The sequence below is a fragment of the Anticarsia gemmatalis genome, chromosome Z, assembly GCF_050436995.1.
Source record: "Anticarsia gemmatalis isolate Benzon Research Colony breed Stoneville strain chromosome Z, ilAntGemm2 primary, whole genome shotgun sequence".
Lineage (NCBI taxonomy): Eukaryota > Metazoa > Arthropoda > Insecta > Lepidoptera > Erebidae > Anticarsia > Anticarsia gemmatalis.
In genome coordinates, this window is record NC_134776.1 from 14,407,604 (window position 1) to 14,427,469 (window position 19,866).

Below are 19,866 nucleotides of genomic sequence, written 5' to 3' on the forward strand. Positions count from 1 at the left end.
TCTTATGGTTATCCTTAACACCGTCAGCGTTTCTGCAAATTGGGTTTGTTTAATAACGGAGTAGGGTATGTTATTTTTATTTTAGAAAGTATCTGAGTAATTCAATTTTAATTTCATAAATATACGCTACAAAAAGCATAGTTTTATTTTCTTAGTTTGCGATGTTTTATACACCTGTACCCTCCAAGACATTGCTTCTCGCGCTGATTCTTGTTTAGCACATCAAGGCTTTAATAATATAAATAATGGTTGCAGAACAATGTTGGATTGTAAATATGTATCAATATTTCCATTTAATCTCATAGGGCTGTTAATACCAGTTATTATAATTAGTACATATCTTAACACCTGGTGGCTAATGGCCGGTAGCTATATAAGAGGAATTAACGAGAGCTCTAAGAAAACTCGTACATTATTCTAGCATAAACGACAATATGGCACTAGTGGTTCGTATTTTTTTTTATAACATTATAGTAAAACTTAAAGTATGTTGTCAAATTAGTGAAGCCTTTCGGATTGGATCAAAAATTTTAAGAAATACGAAGTTTTAGTAAAAATATTTAATGTGTTTCCTTATCAGGTGGTGCTTTTGGGTCTAGCGCCATGGCTGCTGGTTGCGTCTTGTGCGGACGTCATCAACGACACTGCGACGTCGGTCAACTCTTCAGATCCAAATAAAGATATGTAAGTTAATATTAAATCTTCTCGATCTATATCTTTAAAGAACACTTTATGAGATGCGCGATTAGCAGAATCTTCACTTTTAAACCAATTTTATGATGAAATAGACGTATTTATTAATGCCTATGCATTTATTTTTATAATCTTTGCGTTTGCAACGACTTGGTCTGTGTCAACGTTTTATTCAATTGGCTAACTATTTAATGGTTCCAGCCCCATTCATACCGTGCTGGCAAGTGTAAACAGCGTTATTATACTACAGTTGGAACGAGATGTGGGGAGATTTTATGCAGCAGTTGAGATGAATATTGAATTGAAGTTATTCATTGTGCTAGAGCACATTCTACAAGGTCTAGATAAACAATCTTCCTAGCCAACTTTTTGTAACTATATAGCGCTCTATGATAAAGTATAATTCATGCATATTCTTGTAGATATTGGATAATCTCATAGATCTAATCGGCGATATCCTTCAGGAAGGTCAAGTGCGTAGCATTCGTACTCTTGCTGGTTACGAATGCTACGCACTCATAAATTGAAACCCTTCTTTACAAAATTAGAGGCATTAGGAGATATAGATCAATGATTGAGAGTGGTAGCCTATTCGATAATATCTATACTTATAAAATTTCCATGTCACAATGTTAGTTACCGTACTCCTCCGAAACGGCTTGACCGATTCTCATGAAATTTTGTGAGCACATTGACTAGGTCTGAGAATCGGACAACATCTATTTTTCATACCCCTTAGTGATAAAGGTTTTACCCCCTACATTTTTTTTATTTATAGGGCAAACAACGTTTACCCTTCAGCTAGTAATTTATAAAATTAGCATTCGGCCAACTACCAATGCTTAACAGATAAATTATAACCTTTTATCAAGTCTTCAAAAATCCGACGTTCTCAATTACTATGAAATCGATAATATGTATGTTTTTAATACGTGCTCCTGTTTTTCAGGTACGTTATTCACGCTATGGTTTATCAAGTGGGCATCGTCACCAACAGAACAGATAATGAAACGGGGAATTTTAATGCCACGTAAGTGTATTAAAAAATAGATAATTATAGCTTGATTGTTTATACTCCCGGAAGAAATTTGCATTTTTGTGCTTTCAAAGTTAAAGTAGAGCCTTGTGACGTCAGACTTTGTCGTCGCCAAATTCTCCTTCCATTTTTTACCAGAGTCTGCTAGTTTGAATATAAGTGCTAATATTACTCTCTCTCCCGGTGTAAGTTTTTTATGATTTTAACCAAGGGCCAACGCATTTTTACCCTGGTTTGCTTGACTTTTCGGTAGGTACCAGTCGCAATCTTGGCAGTACTCCGCGTATGTTATAGCTAGATTATATGCTGTAACCTGTAGTTCGATTCCCGATTGCTGTCGTCTACCGACAACCGGTTAGCTACCGAGAAAGTTTACACAAAAATCTGTTTAGCGCCTCTACCGGGCTCTGTAAGAACTATTTTGGAAGTAAATTTTAATCAAACTCTCAAGTCTCAATACTCGACAGTGTCGACTGCAAAGAATTGTGCTACTAGTCAATATATCAAGTAAACTGCGTTTATAATCATGCATGATCGAGTATATCCCCTATAATAATTATATATTAATATTCACGTATTCCGGACATGTTACTGTTTGACAATTCTACAGTGTATTCTCTATACGTATTCCTAGAACAATCTACAATGTCCAGGTAAATAAGGTCAGAGATAATTTGATTTTGGATAGACAAAAGCATATAGGTATCTCTCCTACCGTGTCTGCTTCACGGAACCTAATTTGCGTAATATGATCTCCACAGAGAGTGCATACAATCAACCTTTAATACATATTATGTTATTATGAAGCATTCTGTTTGTATTGAGATTTTGATTGTATCTTGGCATATTCAGTGTCGATTTTCAAAAGAAATATGTATTTGAAATGTATTCTTGACAATGTAGTCTTGTAAAGAAAACAAGTAAGCTATTTTAACTCATCGAAGTTTTTTTAGCCTCAGAAAATGCAGTTCCTTTTCTTAATTTTGTAGAGGGAATCAAGAAGCTCTAACGTTCTATCACAACAACGGGTCTCAGGTAGACTTGAGTCAGATTCCAGCGCCACTGCTTACCAACGTGACAGCTCAGAGTATGGTGGGAGTAGCACCGGTCTCCGCATCACAGGGCAATGCCCCCAACCAGCTGCCGTGGAGTACGCTCAATCATTTGACAAACATGGCACCTAATCTGCCACAAAGTAAGTGAATTTTCCATTAATTTTTCGAAATTTTACACTTTTATATATCAGTACTAGCGGCCCGTCCAGGCTGAGTCCGGTTAAAACAGCTCTTTAAAAAATACTTGCACATTTTTTACAAATTAACTGTCCTTTTGGATCACCCGTTTTGTAAAAAAAACCGCAGCGTAGTTTTAAAGATTTAAACATACAGTCAGACGCGGGAAGCGACTTTGCTTTATACTATTAAGTGCAGAGTGATAGATGAAGATAACGCGTGTGTTAAAATATTTCAGATTCTAAACAGTCGCCTCCCATAATGATGACCAGAAACGTACGTTCCAGTTACGAGGATGACTCTGAGAAGTCTTTCGACAACTTGTACAGGAGTTTGTTCCGACGTGACGTGTCGAGCGTCGGCAACACGCCAGTGGCAATACGCAAGGGTTCCGCGACCATCCCCCAGACGGCCGGTGTTCAGTCTATTGCCATACCACCCCTGCTTAGTCTTAATAACAACTTGTCTCAAATACCCGTCCCTATTCCGAATACTTCGGTCGTACATTACGCTAAAATTAACACGCTTGTTTCTAAACCTTGAAATATTTAAATTGTCTCATCATCGTTTACTATCTCGTATTAGACACTTAAGCATCACTTACATTTTGCCTTCACCCCGATTTTGAAACAAAATCCCAAAACACGATTATAAGTTTAAGTCATCGTGCTAATAAATAGTATAATTTGCTTTCTCAGTACTAAATAATCATTAATTTTCTTATTTGTATGTTCAGCTAGTTTTTAAATTAATAAAATATATAACGAAGAAAGGTCGTTTGAGTTCATTCGCCTTGCAACCGAATCTTTGGTGGGAGTTACTAGGATACTTCAAGTTGCGGGCGTTGGGAGATCGTTGTGTATAAATTACAGAAAAATTACTTCTAAATGTACTTTATATGACAATTAAAAAATAAGTTGTATTACGTTTGGGTATTAAAAAAAGTACCTAATAAAGACACAAGTCAGAAATAATTGGTCAACGGGACAATATTTTTTTTATATGCATCTTGATTTTTACTACTATATCTAACGCTAATATAAATCCATAATTAAATTTGCTGCGTTAACTAAAAATATGGGTTAAGTGCTGACAACTTTCAAATCAATCCCCTTTTCTTTGGAGCCCGTCCCCCAAGGTTGAAAGGTGTTGGCTAGACTTAAGTACGCACGCGTCAACGTCACGCATGCGCCGCAAGGATTAATGATTGGTCGCACCTCGCGGGCACTGGCAGCCGCTACAAGAGAACAATTAAATACCACAATGGCAGATATGCCATATAAACTACTGTGTTTATAACACATATATAACTAACACGCGTGCGACAGAAACTACACTGCCATCAACATGAGCTCGCCTAAGTTAAACGAAAGATGTCCAAGCAATATGAGCAATGGGAAGAAACTTCTAAGCAATGACTCTAAGGAAGATTCTTTGGACAATTCTGTGAGTACAACTTCATATTTTTTGATTAGTTAGTATGAGTTTTTGTCATGGCATTCACAATGCTGTTGTTCTTGAGTCTTAAGAGAAATGTTAAGTTTATAAACTGAACAATGAAAAGACGTGCCGTAATAAAATCTGATTAGATTTTAGGTCAGCAAGGTATTGATTAAAGACATAAAATGTAGCCTTTATTGTAATTACTTACGGATGTCTAGGGTCTATAATTATTTATTTAAAATACTCAGTATTTGGATATATTTCTGTAACAAGTGGGCAATTGGTTTATATGATGTTTTTTTATTAATTACAGATTAGAGAATCTATAAAGTCGGAAAGACCGGGAGGTAAAAGCGAGGAGGATTGGCGGCGGCGGACAATTATTGTTGAGAAGAAAAACGGCAGCTACGGGTTCACACTGCAGAGCTATGGCATACATTATAAGAAGGTGAGCATTGTGAATATGATATTAATTGTATTGTTTATATAATTATTTGCACAATACCAATAACAATAGACGGATAAGCAATGCGACATACGCTCGCTCTTGCTGGCCTACCTTTATAAGAAAGAACTACCTAGGAATATTATATATTGTCATAATAAGAAGTTACCTACATGCCCCATCGATTAATGCGAATTTTTAGACGATTTCCTAAGCCATGGCACAATAATTTAAAGATGTTTATCATTTTATAGGAACAAGAGATAGAAGTGATAACATACGTGGACCACGTGGAGGGTGAAGGGCCAGCGGCTGCAGCTGGCATGCGCGAGGGTGACGTCATCCTGTCTATCAACGGCACGGACGTGGAGCGCGCTGACCACGCCGCCATCGTCGACGCTATTAACCACTGCGACTCCAGAATGCGCATGGTGGTCATTTTCGAGGATTGCGTTCGCAAAGTAGAGCTCCACCTAAAATATATCAATCTACAACGCGCTCTGCAATCTAAAATGAGGGAACTCGAACAGTTATCCATTCGCGAAAGACAACTTTTCGACTCTAACTGGAAAACGCACAGTTTACCTTCGCAAAAAAAGAAAACATCTCCATCGGACGTAATCTCAGACAACGAGGAAAATAATGTAGGGGAGAATATAAATAATACTTACTGTAGACCCACACTGTCTAGCGAGAACGTGACGGCAGCCAAGCCGCCTCCTCCTAATGTTTTTATGTACCAGTATCTGGACCCGCGCTACGGGGCGTGTCTCATTCAACCCAACTTACGCACAGGTAGCTTTGTTATAACTGTAGGATCTCCTAGAAACAGACGAGACTGTCACCACTACGTGGTCAAAACACAAAATGAATGTCATCGGGCTTCTGAAAATTATAAATCTAGTAGTGGGAAACACAACAAAGTGCATCGAAGCAGCCACAGTCATGGATGCGCGCCATGCATGCCAGCCTATAACAACCAAGACGCTAACAGTCTCGAAGCGTACGACTTGGCCAGTCCATGCTGTGATCCACACTGCGTTCCTAACACCAGGAAGAAAATGCGAAGGAAGAGGGAGTGTTCAAAAGAACACAAAAGGAAAGAAAAATGCCAACAAGTTGATAAATCTACTCAAAAACCAGATAGTGGTCCACATGTGCGCACTAAGAAAGTATGTCAATCGGGACACTGCTCAAATCGCTACAGATATCTTACGACAGAGTCAACACAAACTAGCCAATGCAGTCTGCAGTCTTATGCGACTAGCAATGCGACCATGCCATGTGACAATTCAGCTTCCAGTTACAGTACATCTCTGAGCAGTGATACCCTCTTTTGGGACAATGATCGGTCGGAAGCCAAATCATCACCAAAAATACAATATCAAAGTAGTCATCAACATGTGAAACCAAAGTCATGGGACAATCTTACAACTAAGGCCTTTGGTGGGTACGGTTTCGGGTATGGTTACTTAGATACTACCACCAAACAATCTAATCGGTCTAAGAGTCACGGACGAAACCACAGCAGTCGCAGCACACAGAGTCACCACGAGTATCAACACCACTCGCAGGAGAAGCACTCTCACCGACAGAGCGCCCCTCACCATTATTCTGTGTACGCCAGAAGTCACAGTCACTGCGCGCCAACCAAGTCTACGGAGAGTCTTATCATGGTGCCTAAATACCAGCTGGAGAGCAGCGGCTCGGAGAGTAGACTGGCGTGTGATTGTGTCGAGTCAATTGAATATTACCGCAGAGTCAGTAACAGTAAGAGCCCAGCAGATACACATTCGGCAGCATATTATACACAGCATTTCATATATCCCACTCATTCATATAAGAAAAAGGATTCCAATGTAAGTTCGGAAATAACGAGACTTTAAAAAGTGAGAAAAATAAGCAATAATAGTAACATTCACTGCTCAACAATAGGCCTAATGAAATTTAAAACTTACTCATCTTTTTAATATAATTATAGATGCTATTTGTAATATTACTAAGTCAGCCATTAACTGCTTTTTACGTACGATTAATAGTTTTTATAATAAATAAACAAATAGAAACAATGTTTTATTTATCATATTGACCCATTGAGTACTTCAAGCAATACGCGAAATCATGAATGACATGTATGTGTTTATGTGTAGGTTTATATCCAATTAACAACACTGAGACTAGCTGAGTTAACTTTTATATAACACTTACTTAAGAAGCCCTTGAAAATGTGTGTATCAAGTAAACACTTATAAATAATGCACAAGAATATACATTGAGTATTGCGATTCAGAATTCAATAACTACGGATAAATACATTCGTTTTCTTTTAGAATACATGGCCTATTAGTACCCATTCGTGCGACTTGATCAATATTAGCTACTAATTGGACACAAGCGCGCAAAATTCTTGCCATAAGTCACCGAATATTAAGATATTTACCCTCTTATTCATAAACACACTATAAACCTATTTTAGTTAAAAAGCTAATATAATATGTTTTTTCTCTTTCATTTCGCTAAGGAGTTGAAGAAACTAAACACTTTATAAGCCTTTCATAACTTCATATATGAATAAGAGGGTTAGTAGTTAGCCAAAAATAACATTTATTCAGGAATCATAGGGAACATTTATGCAAATCCAAACCAAACTAACTCCGTTAGCAATTGGCCTTATGGGTCAAGAGTCAATAAGTTTTGCAAACTAAACAGAATGCAAAACCATTTCGGGTTCATATTTTTAGGTTATTAGGTCGTACTTAGTTTTAGGTTTGAAGATCACGAAAATCACTTTATAGAGCCAATGTTCAAATACATTTTGTATTGCGTCATTGCTTATGATAAAACTATAGTATATTAATTAAAAAATGTACATGTTAAGAATTGAATGAAAAGATTTAGATTGAATTCAAATAACCGTCTTTAACAACTTGAGATAACAAATTATAATTATTACCAAGTATGAATAGTTATCGGGCATTTAGGGTTGCACGTAATGTCTTAAAATGTACGCGTTTTTAATCATTTAAATGCAATTTTTTACATTATTTACATTTCTATTATTCTGAATTTACCTAACTGAATACTGTATTACACAGAAATAATGCACTTTCAAAAGACATTCCCTTTGGGACAGTTAACCTACGACTTTCGCAAAAAATGTCTAATGCGTGGGTGTTTGTTACTCTTAGCTCTTTCACCATAAAACTATTCAATAGATATTGATAGAGATTGATGGTATACAGATAGTATACCATCTTTATTAATTTATGGGATATCTTATACCCAGAAGAGGTTTTGTACGCGGTCGAAGTAACTGTCGCAGATTAGCTATTCTTTAATTTAACTCCATACGCTCCTGACATGTTTACAGCAAATAACGAGGCATAAAGAGAAACCTAGGTATTTCAAAAATACACCTATGCAGGTAACTTATTACTCTTTAAGATTACTTTACAAGTACGCCTTTTTTCCAGGAAGTAGGTCTAAAAAAGATTAGGCCAGCCTTCTTCCTGGTTAAATTATTAAAAGACCTTTATCATAATATTAGACGTGTCTTTGCTTTTCTAAAATAGTATTGTAGAATTAATTGAATATAGCTCACTATACTAGATTTATTTCACTGACTGAATACACCTTCCCCCACATTCAGGAGATATTTGGACGGACTAAATAGAAAGCTAGAGACAGAAAAAAAGAGGTGCGGTAGAATGGTATAACCAAGAAATGTTGTTTTCTGATACAAGTGCATAAAAACATGAGGAGGGAACTAGGCTCCGGCATCAAATAACTGACGAGATTTTTAAATATATCCAATTGTGACCCATAGGAATGAGATAACAATGTTATATTTCTCCAATCATTGGTGGGCCTCGTTGAAATCAAAGAAAAATTGAGCGAAGTATAACTAATTCCTGCTAAAGTAATTAGGTTGTTGTAACAAGCTTGGCACACATTATCATCTCAAGATAAGTATACTTCCTCAAAACCAAAACTTGATATGGCGAATTCGTTTGCTATCGCCGAAATTAGGTGGGTGAACTTATATCTGGTGCGGTTTGTGAGTTAGGCCAAGGGTCAGATGGCGGACAGTGCGCCTGCGACGCTCACGGAGCGGCAGAGCGTTGGCGCGCACCACCGCATCGGCATGCGTCGAGTCGCGCTGCTCACCGCGCCGCCTTCCGCGGCTGCCTCCACCATATACGCTTTTCTTCTGTTCTCACTCGTCCAATTGACGATTGCCTTTGAACCGCACCAAGTAAGAACATAATTAACGTGATTTTTATATTTGTTCGTTGTGTGAGGGTGATATCTTTCAAACCAATAGTGACACCAAAACTACTTAAGTATCCGTTGAAGTATTTGCGTGAACCTCACGAAGTGTGAATTATATGTACATTTATTTTCAGCAATATGTTGTGTGCAAAGAATCAAATTCCCATCGGTGTTTTATATGGCCGGTTGAATACGAAGATGTTGCAGTTGGAGGAAACGAACCGCGCTGGAAAGCGCTCAGGTGCTTCGTTAGCGACCTGAAGCCTTATGCAGCCAACCACAAATACGTTGCGGTAAAATATTTTTTATTTTATATGTAAACATATGTTGCTATGCGCATTTATTGAGGGACCATATCACTACCTAAATAAAAGCTGTGCGTCACTTTTGATTCCATACATTCATAGTTAATTACTTGTACTTAGAAGTAAGTAGGTAAATTAACTTTATAGTCTAATTATAATGAAGTCGTGCCAGATCTATAATGTCAGATCCCGGAGCATGCGACGAACATGATCGATGCCCACTTGTGACCTAGTTTAAATTTAAACGATGTACTTATTTAGTAGGTAAGCATATCTTTATGTATAAGTGGGTAGATATGTTAATATGAGTCTGGTTACTGACCTCATATCATGACAATTAAGTCACCAATTATACACAAGTATAATCGACTATCATAGCTGATAGCACTGCTTTTTTTTATTAAGACGGGGATGAGAGACCTATATTCAGACCGTAAATTATTTTTGAATAAAATCTGATGATAGAGCACCAAACCTCGTTAATATTTCTTTAAGGATTCTTATTCTAAGCTGCTACAAGCGAGAGCATTATTGAAATAATCATTTTTGATAAATTGATAGCACGTATTATATCTATTCACATTATCCCAGCGCGGCTCGATTTCATCAGCTATACCAATGCTGGATCACAAATGGAATCCTGTGAACGGATACAGTTTTCTTAGCCAGTGCCATCCTAAATGACTGTCTTATTTTGTGCCATACTAATTAACTAGTCTGTCTCCTTTTTATTGTCACGTAAATAATGTTGTAGTGATAGGATGTAGTCTTTTTGCGAATTCTTCGTTTAATTTATTTTTATGACTCTCTTTCCGAAATTTCAAAGTTGTCACTTGTGGCACATTTTAAAGGTATACTGAATTTCTGGAATATGTAGCCAATTTAGTCAGCTTAGCAGTCCATCATTGGCTTAAACTTTGTAACTAGATTGAAGTCCTTCTGAGATAATGGGAACTGGATATTATACCTAAGTTAAAATGATGTTATACATATATTGTATTTTCTTTTGATACGGAGCTTCAAAGCTCTGCCATAAAATTTGCTAACGGGCGAAAATCAATATGTTACGTACAATCTGAATTATTATCTCATTATATTTGTGTTAATAATAAAAAGCCGTTCAATACTGATTGCTATTAATTACAAGCAATACTTGAACATATTCAAATTATCACTTATTGTATTAGAAGATAACTTATTTTTTGTCAAGGTTGACCGTGTTTCCTTGGCCTATGTTTCACAATAACATTATCATAAATGGAACAAAGAATTATATTTATTATGTCAAGGTAAAGTATTGCTTAGTAGATATTTGTTTTAGACCCGTTCTGTTTTAATACAGGTTAATCAATTTGACGATGGATCGGAACGGCGAGTATTCTGCAAGACCGTTGAAATTTTGAAAACGAATGACTTGGATTTGAAATCTCTAAAAGGACTATTTAATGGGCCAAATAGGGTACGACGTACAACAGGGTTTACCCATCGAGGCCGTTTCAGGGGACAAACTCAGTCACAATACTTAGCCATTGACAGAGGCAACAGTAAAGATGAAGGAAAGGCTGAAGCGCATTCAGCGGCAGATTCATCTCGGGCTACCGTTAGTAAGTATTAGAATAATTGTGAATGTGATGAATCACCATTATTCTCGCTACATTATGTTCCTTAATGTAATCTTATAATATTGTTTATGTAATTTTCAAATAAATTACCTACATAATTTTCTCGATTTTGCGGTTGTGCACAAATATTACTTGATAATTTAATTCTATACCTAAATACTGCTCTTAAGTAAGATAATATAATGTGATATGATATAGGTTGTTGTATTACATTTTATCACTAAAGTTTTTCAGTAATGACTACTGATTAAGAAGAATTGTATGCAGCTATTCTTTGGCAAAAACCTAACAAAAATTCAACTTGCAAAAATCTGATCGTAATGTCTAATGGAGCGGCGAGTTAATCTTATCCTCAAGTTTTTTTTAACCACGCACGGGGATTTGCTCGGGGCTCTTCTCAAACGATGGAGGGGTTAGGCCTTGAGTCCACCACGCTGGCCAAGTGCGGGTTGAGGACTTGGCATGTCCTCAAGAAATGTATTAAACAAAATTTTAGACAAGCAAGGTTTCGTCACGATGTTTTCCTTTACTGTTAGAGCAAGTGATAATGATTTCTAATACACAGAGATAACTTCGTAAAGTCATTGATGTATGTAGTCATGCAAGTTGCCTCAGGTTCAAACCGACGTCGGCCACTTGCATGGGACGTACCAACTTATACCATTCGGCTGCACTACGGCGGCTACCACTACTCTCGCACTCCAAGTTAGAAAATTATAATCAAATATCTATTTTAGCAGGTAACAGCGGCATGGGACAAGCCCAGAGCCAATCCATGTACGATCCCAGTTGCGATGATTGCTTGGGACGAACCGACTTAGAAGCTGAAAGCTTACGTCGGCCAGGAGGGACGTGCGTATTTTTTTTCATTTACAAATTTATTGCCTTAATGAATGAAAACGTAAGTAAATCATTATAACATTAATAATAAATATTGTTGCAGGAACGGACACGGTGCGCCCGGTCAGCCTGGTTTTGTAACAAATCCTGACGGAACTTCAGGCGGTGTCAGGCCACCGTACCCATTCAATCAAGATGGCGATCAATATGGACCCGGTGGCACCGGTGGACAAGGACCGGGAGGTCAATACGGCCCTGGCGGTACAAGGGGACAATACGGACCTGGCGGTAACGGTGGTCAGGGACCCGGCGGTGCGGGCGGTCAGGGACCCGGCGGTACGGGAGGACAATACGGACCTGGAGGCCAATACGGACCTGGTGGTACAGGCGGTACAGGTGGACAGTATGAACCTGGTGGTACAGGTGGTCGGGGACCCGGTGGTGCGGGCAGTCAGGGACCCGGCGGTACGGGAGGACAGTATGGCCCAGGGGGACAGTATGGCCCAGGTGGTCAGTATGGACCCGGTGGTACTGGTGGTCAGGGACCCGGTGGTACTGGTGGTCAGGGACCCGGTGGTGCAGGCGGTCAGGGACCCGGCGGTACGGGAGGACAGTATGGTCCAGGAGGACAATACGGACCCGGTGGTACTGGTGGTCAGGGACCCGGTGGTGTTGGCGGTCAGGGACCTGGCGGTACGGGAGGACAGTATGGCCCAGGCGGACAATACGGACCCGGTGGTGCAGGCGGTACAGGCGGACAATATGGTCCTGGTGGTACAGGCGGTCAAGGACCTGGTGGTACAGGAGGACCGTATGGCCCAGGCGGACAATACGGACCCGGTGGTGCTGGAGGTCACGGACCCGGAAGTGCAGGCGGTCAGGGACCTGGTGGTACGGGACCATATGGCCCAGGCGGACAATACCAACCCGGTGGTTCTGGCGGCACAGGCGGACAATACGGACCCGGTGGTGCTGGAGGTCACGGACCCGGAAGTGCAGGCGGACAGGGACCTGGTGGTACGGGACAATATGGCCCAGGCGGACAATACGGACCCGGTGGTTCTGGCGGCACAGGCGGACAATACGGACCCGGTGGTGCTGGCGGCCAGGGACCTGGTGGTACGGGAGGCCAGTATGGCCCAGGAGGACAATACGGACCCGGTGGTACTGGCGGCCAGGGACCCGGTGGTGCAGGCGGTCAAGGACCCGGTGGTACGGGAGGCCAATATGGCCCAGGTGGACAATACGGACCCGGTGGTGCAGGCGGCCAGGGACCCGGCGGTACGGGAGGACAATACGGTCCAGGTGGACAATACGGACCCGGTGGTACAGGTAGTCAGGGACCCGGCGGTACGGGAGGACAGTATGGCCCAGGCGGAGAATACGGACCTGGTGGTACTGGTGGTCAGATACCCGGCGGTGCAGGAGGACAGTATGGACCTGGAGGACAATATCGACCCGGTGGTGCAGGTGGTCAAGGACCCGGTGGTACGGGAGGTCAGTATGGCCCAGGTGGACAATATGGACCTGGCGGTATGGGTGGGCAATATGGCCCAGGAGGGACCGGTGGCCAAGGCCCCGGTGGTACAGGTGGGCAGTATGGCCAGTACGGACCAGGTGGTCAAGTCCCTGGCGGTTCCAGAGGGACTGGCCCTGGAACGCAAGGCGGAAATGGAAACAATTTGTATCCTTTGCAACCTGTAGGTCCAGGAAACTTTCCTGTAGGTTCTCGGTGGCCTGGAGGTGCGGGAACTTTTATAGGTGCTGATGGACGTAACTATGTTTGTTGTGCTGTTAATCCTAGTAACGGAGCTCAAATACCTGGTTCGTACAGTCCTGGAGGAGGAACTGGCACCGGAGGGCAATATGCCCCTGGAGGTCAATATGGGCCTGGAGGAACTACTGGCACAGGAGGGCAATACGGCCCCGGCGGTTCAACAGGCACAGGAGGACAATACGGCCCTGGAGGGACTACTGGTACCGGTGGACCATACGGCCCTGGTGGGACTACTGGAACGGGAGGTCAATATGGCCCAGGAGCTCAATATGGGCCTGGCGGAGGAAAAGGTACCGGTGGACCATACGGACCGGGAGGAACTACAGGTACAGGTGGACAGTATGGCCCAGGAGGTCAATATGGACCAGGCGGAACCACTGGTACTGGTGGACAATATTCACCAGGAGCACAATACGGCCCCGGGGGGACGACAGGTACAGGAGGACCATATGGCCCCGGGGGAACGACTGGCACTGGAGGTCAATATGGCCCAGGAGGTCAATATGCCCCTGGAGGTCAATATGGGCCTGGAGGAGCTACTGGCCCAGGAGGGCAATACGGACCCGGCGGTACAACAGGCACAGGAGGACAATACGGACCTGGAGGGACAACTGGTACCGGTGGACAATACGGCCCGGGAGGTCAATATGGGCCCGGGGGTCAATACGGCCCTGGAGGAACAACAGGCACAGGAGGACAATATGGTCCAGGGGGTCAATATGGGCCTGGCGGAGGCACAGGTACCGGTGGACCATACGGGCCCGGAGGTACCACAGGTACAGGAGGACAGTATGGCCCCGGAGGTCAATACGGGCCTGGCGGATCCACTGGCATTGGAGGTCCATATGGTCCAGGGGGTCAATACGGCCCTGGAGGAACAACAGGCACAGGAGGACAATATGGTCCAGGAGGTCAATATGGGCCTGGCGGAGGTACAGGTACCGGTGGACCCTACGGACCCGGAGATACTACAGGCACCGGTGGACCTTACGGGCCTGGAGGGACTACAGGTACAGGAGGCCAATACGGTCCAGGTGGTCAATACGGCCCAGGCGGAACTACTGGAACTGGTGGACAATATGGTCCAGGCGGTCAATACGGGCCTGGAGGAACGACAGGCACTGGTGGGCCATATGGTCCTGGAGGAACCACAGGCACCGGTGGGCCATATGGTCCTGGAGGAACAACAGGCACCTCTGGACCATATGGTCCTGGAGGAACAACAGGCACCAGTGGACCATATGGTCCTGGAGGGACTACAGGCACAGGAGGTCAATACGGCCCGGGGGGTAATACGGGTACGGGAGGACAATATGGCCCTGGAGGAACAACAGGCACGGGTGGACCATATGGTCCAGGAGGGACCACAGGCACCGGTGGACCATATGGTCCTGGTGGGACCACAGGCACGGGAGGACAATACGGCCCCGGAGGAACAACAGGCACGGGAGGACAATACGGCCCCGGAGGAACAACAGGCACCGGTGGACCATATGGTCCTGGTGGGACCACAGGCACGGGAGGACAATACGGCCCCGGAGGAACAACAGGCACTGGTGGGCCATATGGCCCTGGAGGAACAACAGGCACCGGCGGGCCATATGGTCCTGGTGGGACCACAGGCACGGGAGGACAATACGGCCCCGGAGGAACAACAGGCACTGGTGGGCCATATGGTCCTGGAGGAACAACAGGCACCGGTGGGCCATATGGTCCTGGAGGGACCACAGGCACGGGAGGACAATACGGCCCCGGAGGAACAACAGGCACTGGTGGGCCATATGGTCCTGGAGGAACAACAGGCACCGGTGGACCATATGGTCCTGGTGGGACCACAGGCACGGGAGGACAATACGGCCCTGGAGGAACAACAGGCACCGGTGGGCCATATGGCCCTGGAGGAACAACAGGCACCGGTGGGCCATATGGTCCAGGAGGGACCACAGGCACGGGAGGACAATATGGCCCCGGAGGAACAACAGGCACCGGTGGACCATATGGTCCTGGAGGGTCCACAGGCACGGGTGGACAGTACGGCCCAGGAGGACAATATGGAAACCAAATGGTAAATAATTATTGTTTTTACTGTATCGTATAGGTGGCTGCCAAACATCTTGAACATAAATTGTTGTAGTGGGAAGAAAACAGAACGTAGACAAATTTCTAAAAGCACTCGGTTAATCGAGTAATCGGGCAGACGAAGCACAAAAGATCTAGCCGTTGCACAGTGCACTTTCCTCTAATCGGACCTAATAATCATTCAGCACTTGTTCAAGTTGTTTCGCGGCACCTAAACATGGTATTATTGAAGCAGAAAGTAGTTATGCCATCAAAAACATTCTGTAAAAAACCTCAAGTCTCGCCGTAAAAAGTTGTGAGATCTATATAATACCAAGTCGATTAATCTATTTAGTCTCTACTTAAAGGACCTTCTGTCTTAAGTTATTACGTATGTTATTATCATGCCAATTTAAAAAAAAATACCTCTAAAACAAATAGACCGACCTGGCCATCGCATGATTTGATTATTAGTATGTATTACACTACACAGCACGACGAGAAGTTAATTCTCCTGAAATGTTAATGGAGAATTTGTATTTTCTTGCGATGACCAAGTCGATCTATTTGTTTTAAAGGTATTTTTTTAAAAATTGGCATGATAATAACATACGTAATAACTTAAGACAGAAGGTCCTTTAAGTAGAGACTAAATAGATTAATCGACTTGGTATTATATAGATCTCACAACTTTTTACGGCGAGACTTGAGGTTTTTTACAGAATGTTTTTGATGGCATCTCACTTCTTTTTGTAGAGCGAACATAAGTCCAATTTGTATGGAAAGACGTTTTTTTTTTTCATAATTCAACATATTTTCCTATGGGAATGTTGTTCAGTTTCATGGGCTAAACACACTTACCCACCCTATACCCCCTCCCGTTATGCCTCATATAGTAGGTACCTATTTACACCTATTTATTTTTATTTTATTTTCTACAGTAATAATAATTCATTAACTGCAAATGTAACCTTGTAATCTTATACATTTATATGGGATTACAAAGTTATTGTTGCAGTTGGTGTATTTAGAAAACTGGACCGAAATTAGAAAATATTAAATTTTTCCCATGATTAAGACACTAAACCCTATTTGTATTCTAAATTTTAAGCTTCTAAGTCTGCTAGAAGTACCTTAGACTTTTGATGATCGGTGAGTCAGTGAGTCAGTGAATCAGTGAGTGACAAAATTCAAAATTTCAACAAGTTGTCATTCTTAAACCACTGGTTCAAATTGACTGAAATTTTAAATATACCGTGTTTATACAATGACTGATTAGATGCTGAAAATCCAGGCTTCTTGTTTTATCCACAACGAAATTATAGGGGGGTCAAAAATAGCCCGAATTGCTTCGAGAAAAGGATGTTACGGCCGTGCCGCTTTTTTTTTGCTCGACTTGCGGGGGCACTTCCGTGCCCCCAGATAATTGATGTGAATATAAAGCAATAGTTAAGTTATATTGTCCATTGAAACACACGCGAATATTTCTATTACGTCATTGATAAATATATTAAATCAATGAAATAATAGTAAATTAAACATATATTATACCTATTGTATGTTGGAATAGACATTCAGAAATTAAAGCTGTACTTTCTTTTTTCAGGGGGATAACAATCAAAGTAAGTATTAATCAACGTATTATTTGTTGAAATAATTATTTAAGCCTTGAGAAAAAAATAAATCGTTTTAATTGTTCAGTATGAATTCAATTACCAAAATAACATATTAAATCACCGGCTAGAACAATTATTAACTACGCCTGCTTCTATGGTCTAGGCGGTAGAGTAGGTAAGTATACGACTGCTGATCATGAGGTCTCAGGTTCGATTCGGTTGCTATGCGTCTTTGGAAAAGGCGAAACCTGGGTGTACTTTATAAACCTCTAAGTACCTAAAATGCTGGATGTTATAATTTAATATCGTTTTTTCTTATTTTGTAGTCCCACCACAAAACGTGATTGATCCAAACTCAATAGCGGATGGTGACGATTCTGAAGCAGAAGCGAGTGTATCTCAAGCCGCTAATGGAACAGTAGCATCTGCCTCCTCGAAGGGTGGAAATGATAAGGGACGTGCTCAAACTCACGTGACTGGTACCTACACAGGCAGCGGATCATTTTCCGCTCAAGCCGAAATCACGGGTGAAAATAAAGCTGCCAACAGCCAAGTAAGCGGAGATAAAAAAGGTGCCTCGAGCGGAGCCCAAGGTAGTGGTCGAAACAATAAGTCACAAGCTAACGTTCAACTCGGTTCGGAAACTGGTTCCGTATTAACTGGCTCTCAGAGTGAAGGAGTTTTGCATTCATCTAATTCTCAAGTTCAAGGCAGTGTTAAGGGCGGCATGGCTGACGCTCAGGCACGTGGTCCCGGTAGCACATCTTCCCAAGCTCAAATAGGGTTTACCCCCTACAAAGAAGGAGATAAATCACATGAGTTACAGAAAACTCCATTCATTGGGGGTGGAGTAGCGTCAGCACAATCAAACGGCCGCACTGGCATGTCGCAGTCACAGTTGCATGGTACCTTTAAATATGGTATTACATACAACGGAGCAGCCCAAGCTGGCGCCAGCTTAGATAAAGATGCAGTATTTCCTAATAGATTACCTTTTGACAAGATAGATGTTTACGATGACAATAATACGAACATTAATGTTAATGAGCCTGCAATCGATAACGCGGAGCAATTGGAAGATGCGCCTTTGCCACAACCGGAAATTCCAGTAACAACTGAAGACCCTAAAGAGTCTGACGTCGTGCCGGGATTAGACAATGCAGAACCTGTAAATACTGATAATGGGTACGGCGTTCATAGCCATTCTGATCATCACGTACCAAATGAGCCATCATTGGCGACAACACGCGCGCCACCAGTTGAAAGTAGGCGTTCATTCCAACCTACGTACCCACCGAATAACCCCGGAGACTACGAATATTCAACGGACAAAGACGATAATCCCACAGACGACTACGATGTAGACGACGGCTTTGGTCCGGAAGGAAATGACCCAGCTGAAGCTGAACAAGGTTTCATAAACACAAGTTATAACGAATTTCCTAGAGACACAGAAACGACACATCAATCTCTTCAAAGTCCAAAACGAAAAGGTCTAGAGGTGAGACAGACTGCCGGTGGTAATACTCAACATATATTATTAGGGTCATTAGCCGATCACGATGCCGAAATAACCCAAAGAAATTCTGAAAGACCTGACGAATCAAGAATTTACCAACCCGGAGAGCGTGTGCCTGGAACTGGTGGTTACATCATTCCCTTGGGTTTTACAGGCAGTGTGAAATCTGTCGCGTCGAAAGATAAAACGTACGTTGTCGGTTCTAAGGGGTCTCCCTCGCAGGCACAAACGGTATCTCTAACGCCGGGAAGCGGAAAGGTCAAATATAAATACCCGCCTTACGTAAGAAATGTGAATCCGAAAAATCTTAGATCGTTGTATGACCCTAAATCAGATGACAATAACAGATACATGTCTGTGTCGAAGTCCGTCACTCGTGACCTCGACGGTGAGAACAACGTTCGCAAGCAGTACTCACACACGTATTACACCAAGTCTTCATCCTGTGGATACTTTACATTCACGTGCACTATGGTGAGCAGTGCTGAAGGTAAGAAAAGGGTATGCAAACCAAAAATACCAAAGAATCCTGATGGTACTCCAATAAGATGTTAGTTTAAGTTTGTTAGTACTTATTCTCTTATTTAAATTTCTATATAATTGTACAGTTAATATGTTTTAGTATGTAATTGGTTCAAGATTATAGTGTACAGGTAGTGCAATTATAAGCATCATGTAGAAAATAATCTAGTGACTAATATTGCCATTTGTTATCTTATAATTACGGTCGTTAGAGCAATATATATGAAGCAGATTAGTAATTACCTCTTCGTTGATAGCATTCTACGAGTCTGAGTGCCTGTGTGTGGACTTTTAATGATAAACATGTATCAAATTGTAATGATCAAGTGAACATTATAATTAGTTATATTTAGCTTATTTCAGTGAAATAATGAAATGTCGATAAGAGAATTGTAACATATCTTGTGATATATTAAATATTACGCTCTATTACTGCATTATTTATTTGGCGTTTTGTTCCTTACTTAGAAATCTGTAATACAATTT

At 41.9% G+C, this 19,866-nt stretch overlaps 3 protein-coding genes across 3 annotated transcripts; all 3 read left to right on the forward strand.

The window, feature by feature from the left end:
• Window positions 1-343: 343 nt before the first annotated feature.
• Window positions 344-3,506, forward strand: LOC142986513 (uncharacterized). Its single transcript, XM_076135029.1, has 5 exons — window positions 344-446; window positions 581-684; window positions 1,643-1,723; window positions 2,719-2,924; window positions 3,200-3,506. The coding sequence occupies exons 1-5, from the start codon at window positions 435-437 to the stop codon at window positions 3,502-3,504; spliced, it is 708 nt and encodes a 235-aa protein (XP_075991144.1). The 5' UTR covers window positions 344-434; the 3' UTR covers window positions 3,505-3,506.
• A 760-nt stretch (window positions 3,507-4,266) lies between these two features.
• Window positions 4,267-6,918, forward strand: ssp6 (PDZ domain-containing short spindle 6). Its single transcript, XM_076135028.1, has 3 exons — window positions 4,267-4,407; window positions 4,718-4,852; window positions 5,104-6,918. The coding sequence occupies exons 1-3, from the start codon at window positions 4,309-4,311 to the stop codon at window positions 6,733-6,735; spliced, it is 1,866 nt and encodes a 621-aa protein (XP_075991143.1). The 5' UTR covers window positions 4,267-4,308; the 3' UTR covers window positions 6,736-6,918.
• A 2,037-nt stretch (window positions 6,919-8,955) lies between these two features.
• On the forward strand, window positions 8,956-19,809 carry LOC142986303 (uncharacterized). Its single transcript, XM_076134738.1, has 7 exons — window positions 8,956-9,104; window positions 9,256-9,414; window positions 10,769-11,030; window positions 11,786-11,900; window positions 11,992-15,730; window positions 17,330-17,345; window positions 17,666-19,809. Exons 1-7 carry the CDS (start codon window positions 8,994-8,996, stop codon window positions 19,411-19,413), a joined length of 6,150 nt encoding a protein of 2,049 aa, XP_075990853.1. The 5' UTR covers window positions 8,956-8,993; the 3' UTR covers window positions 19,414-19,809.
• The last annotated feature ends 57 nt before the right edge of the window (window positions 19,810-19,866 follow it).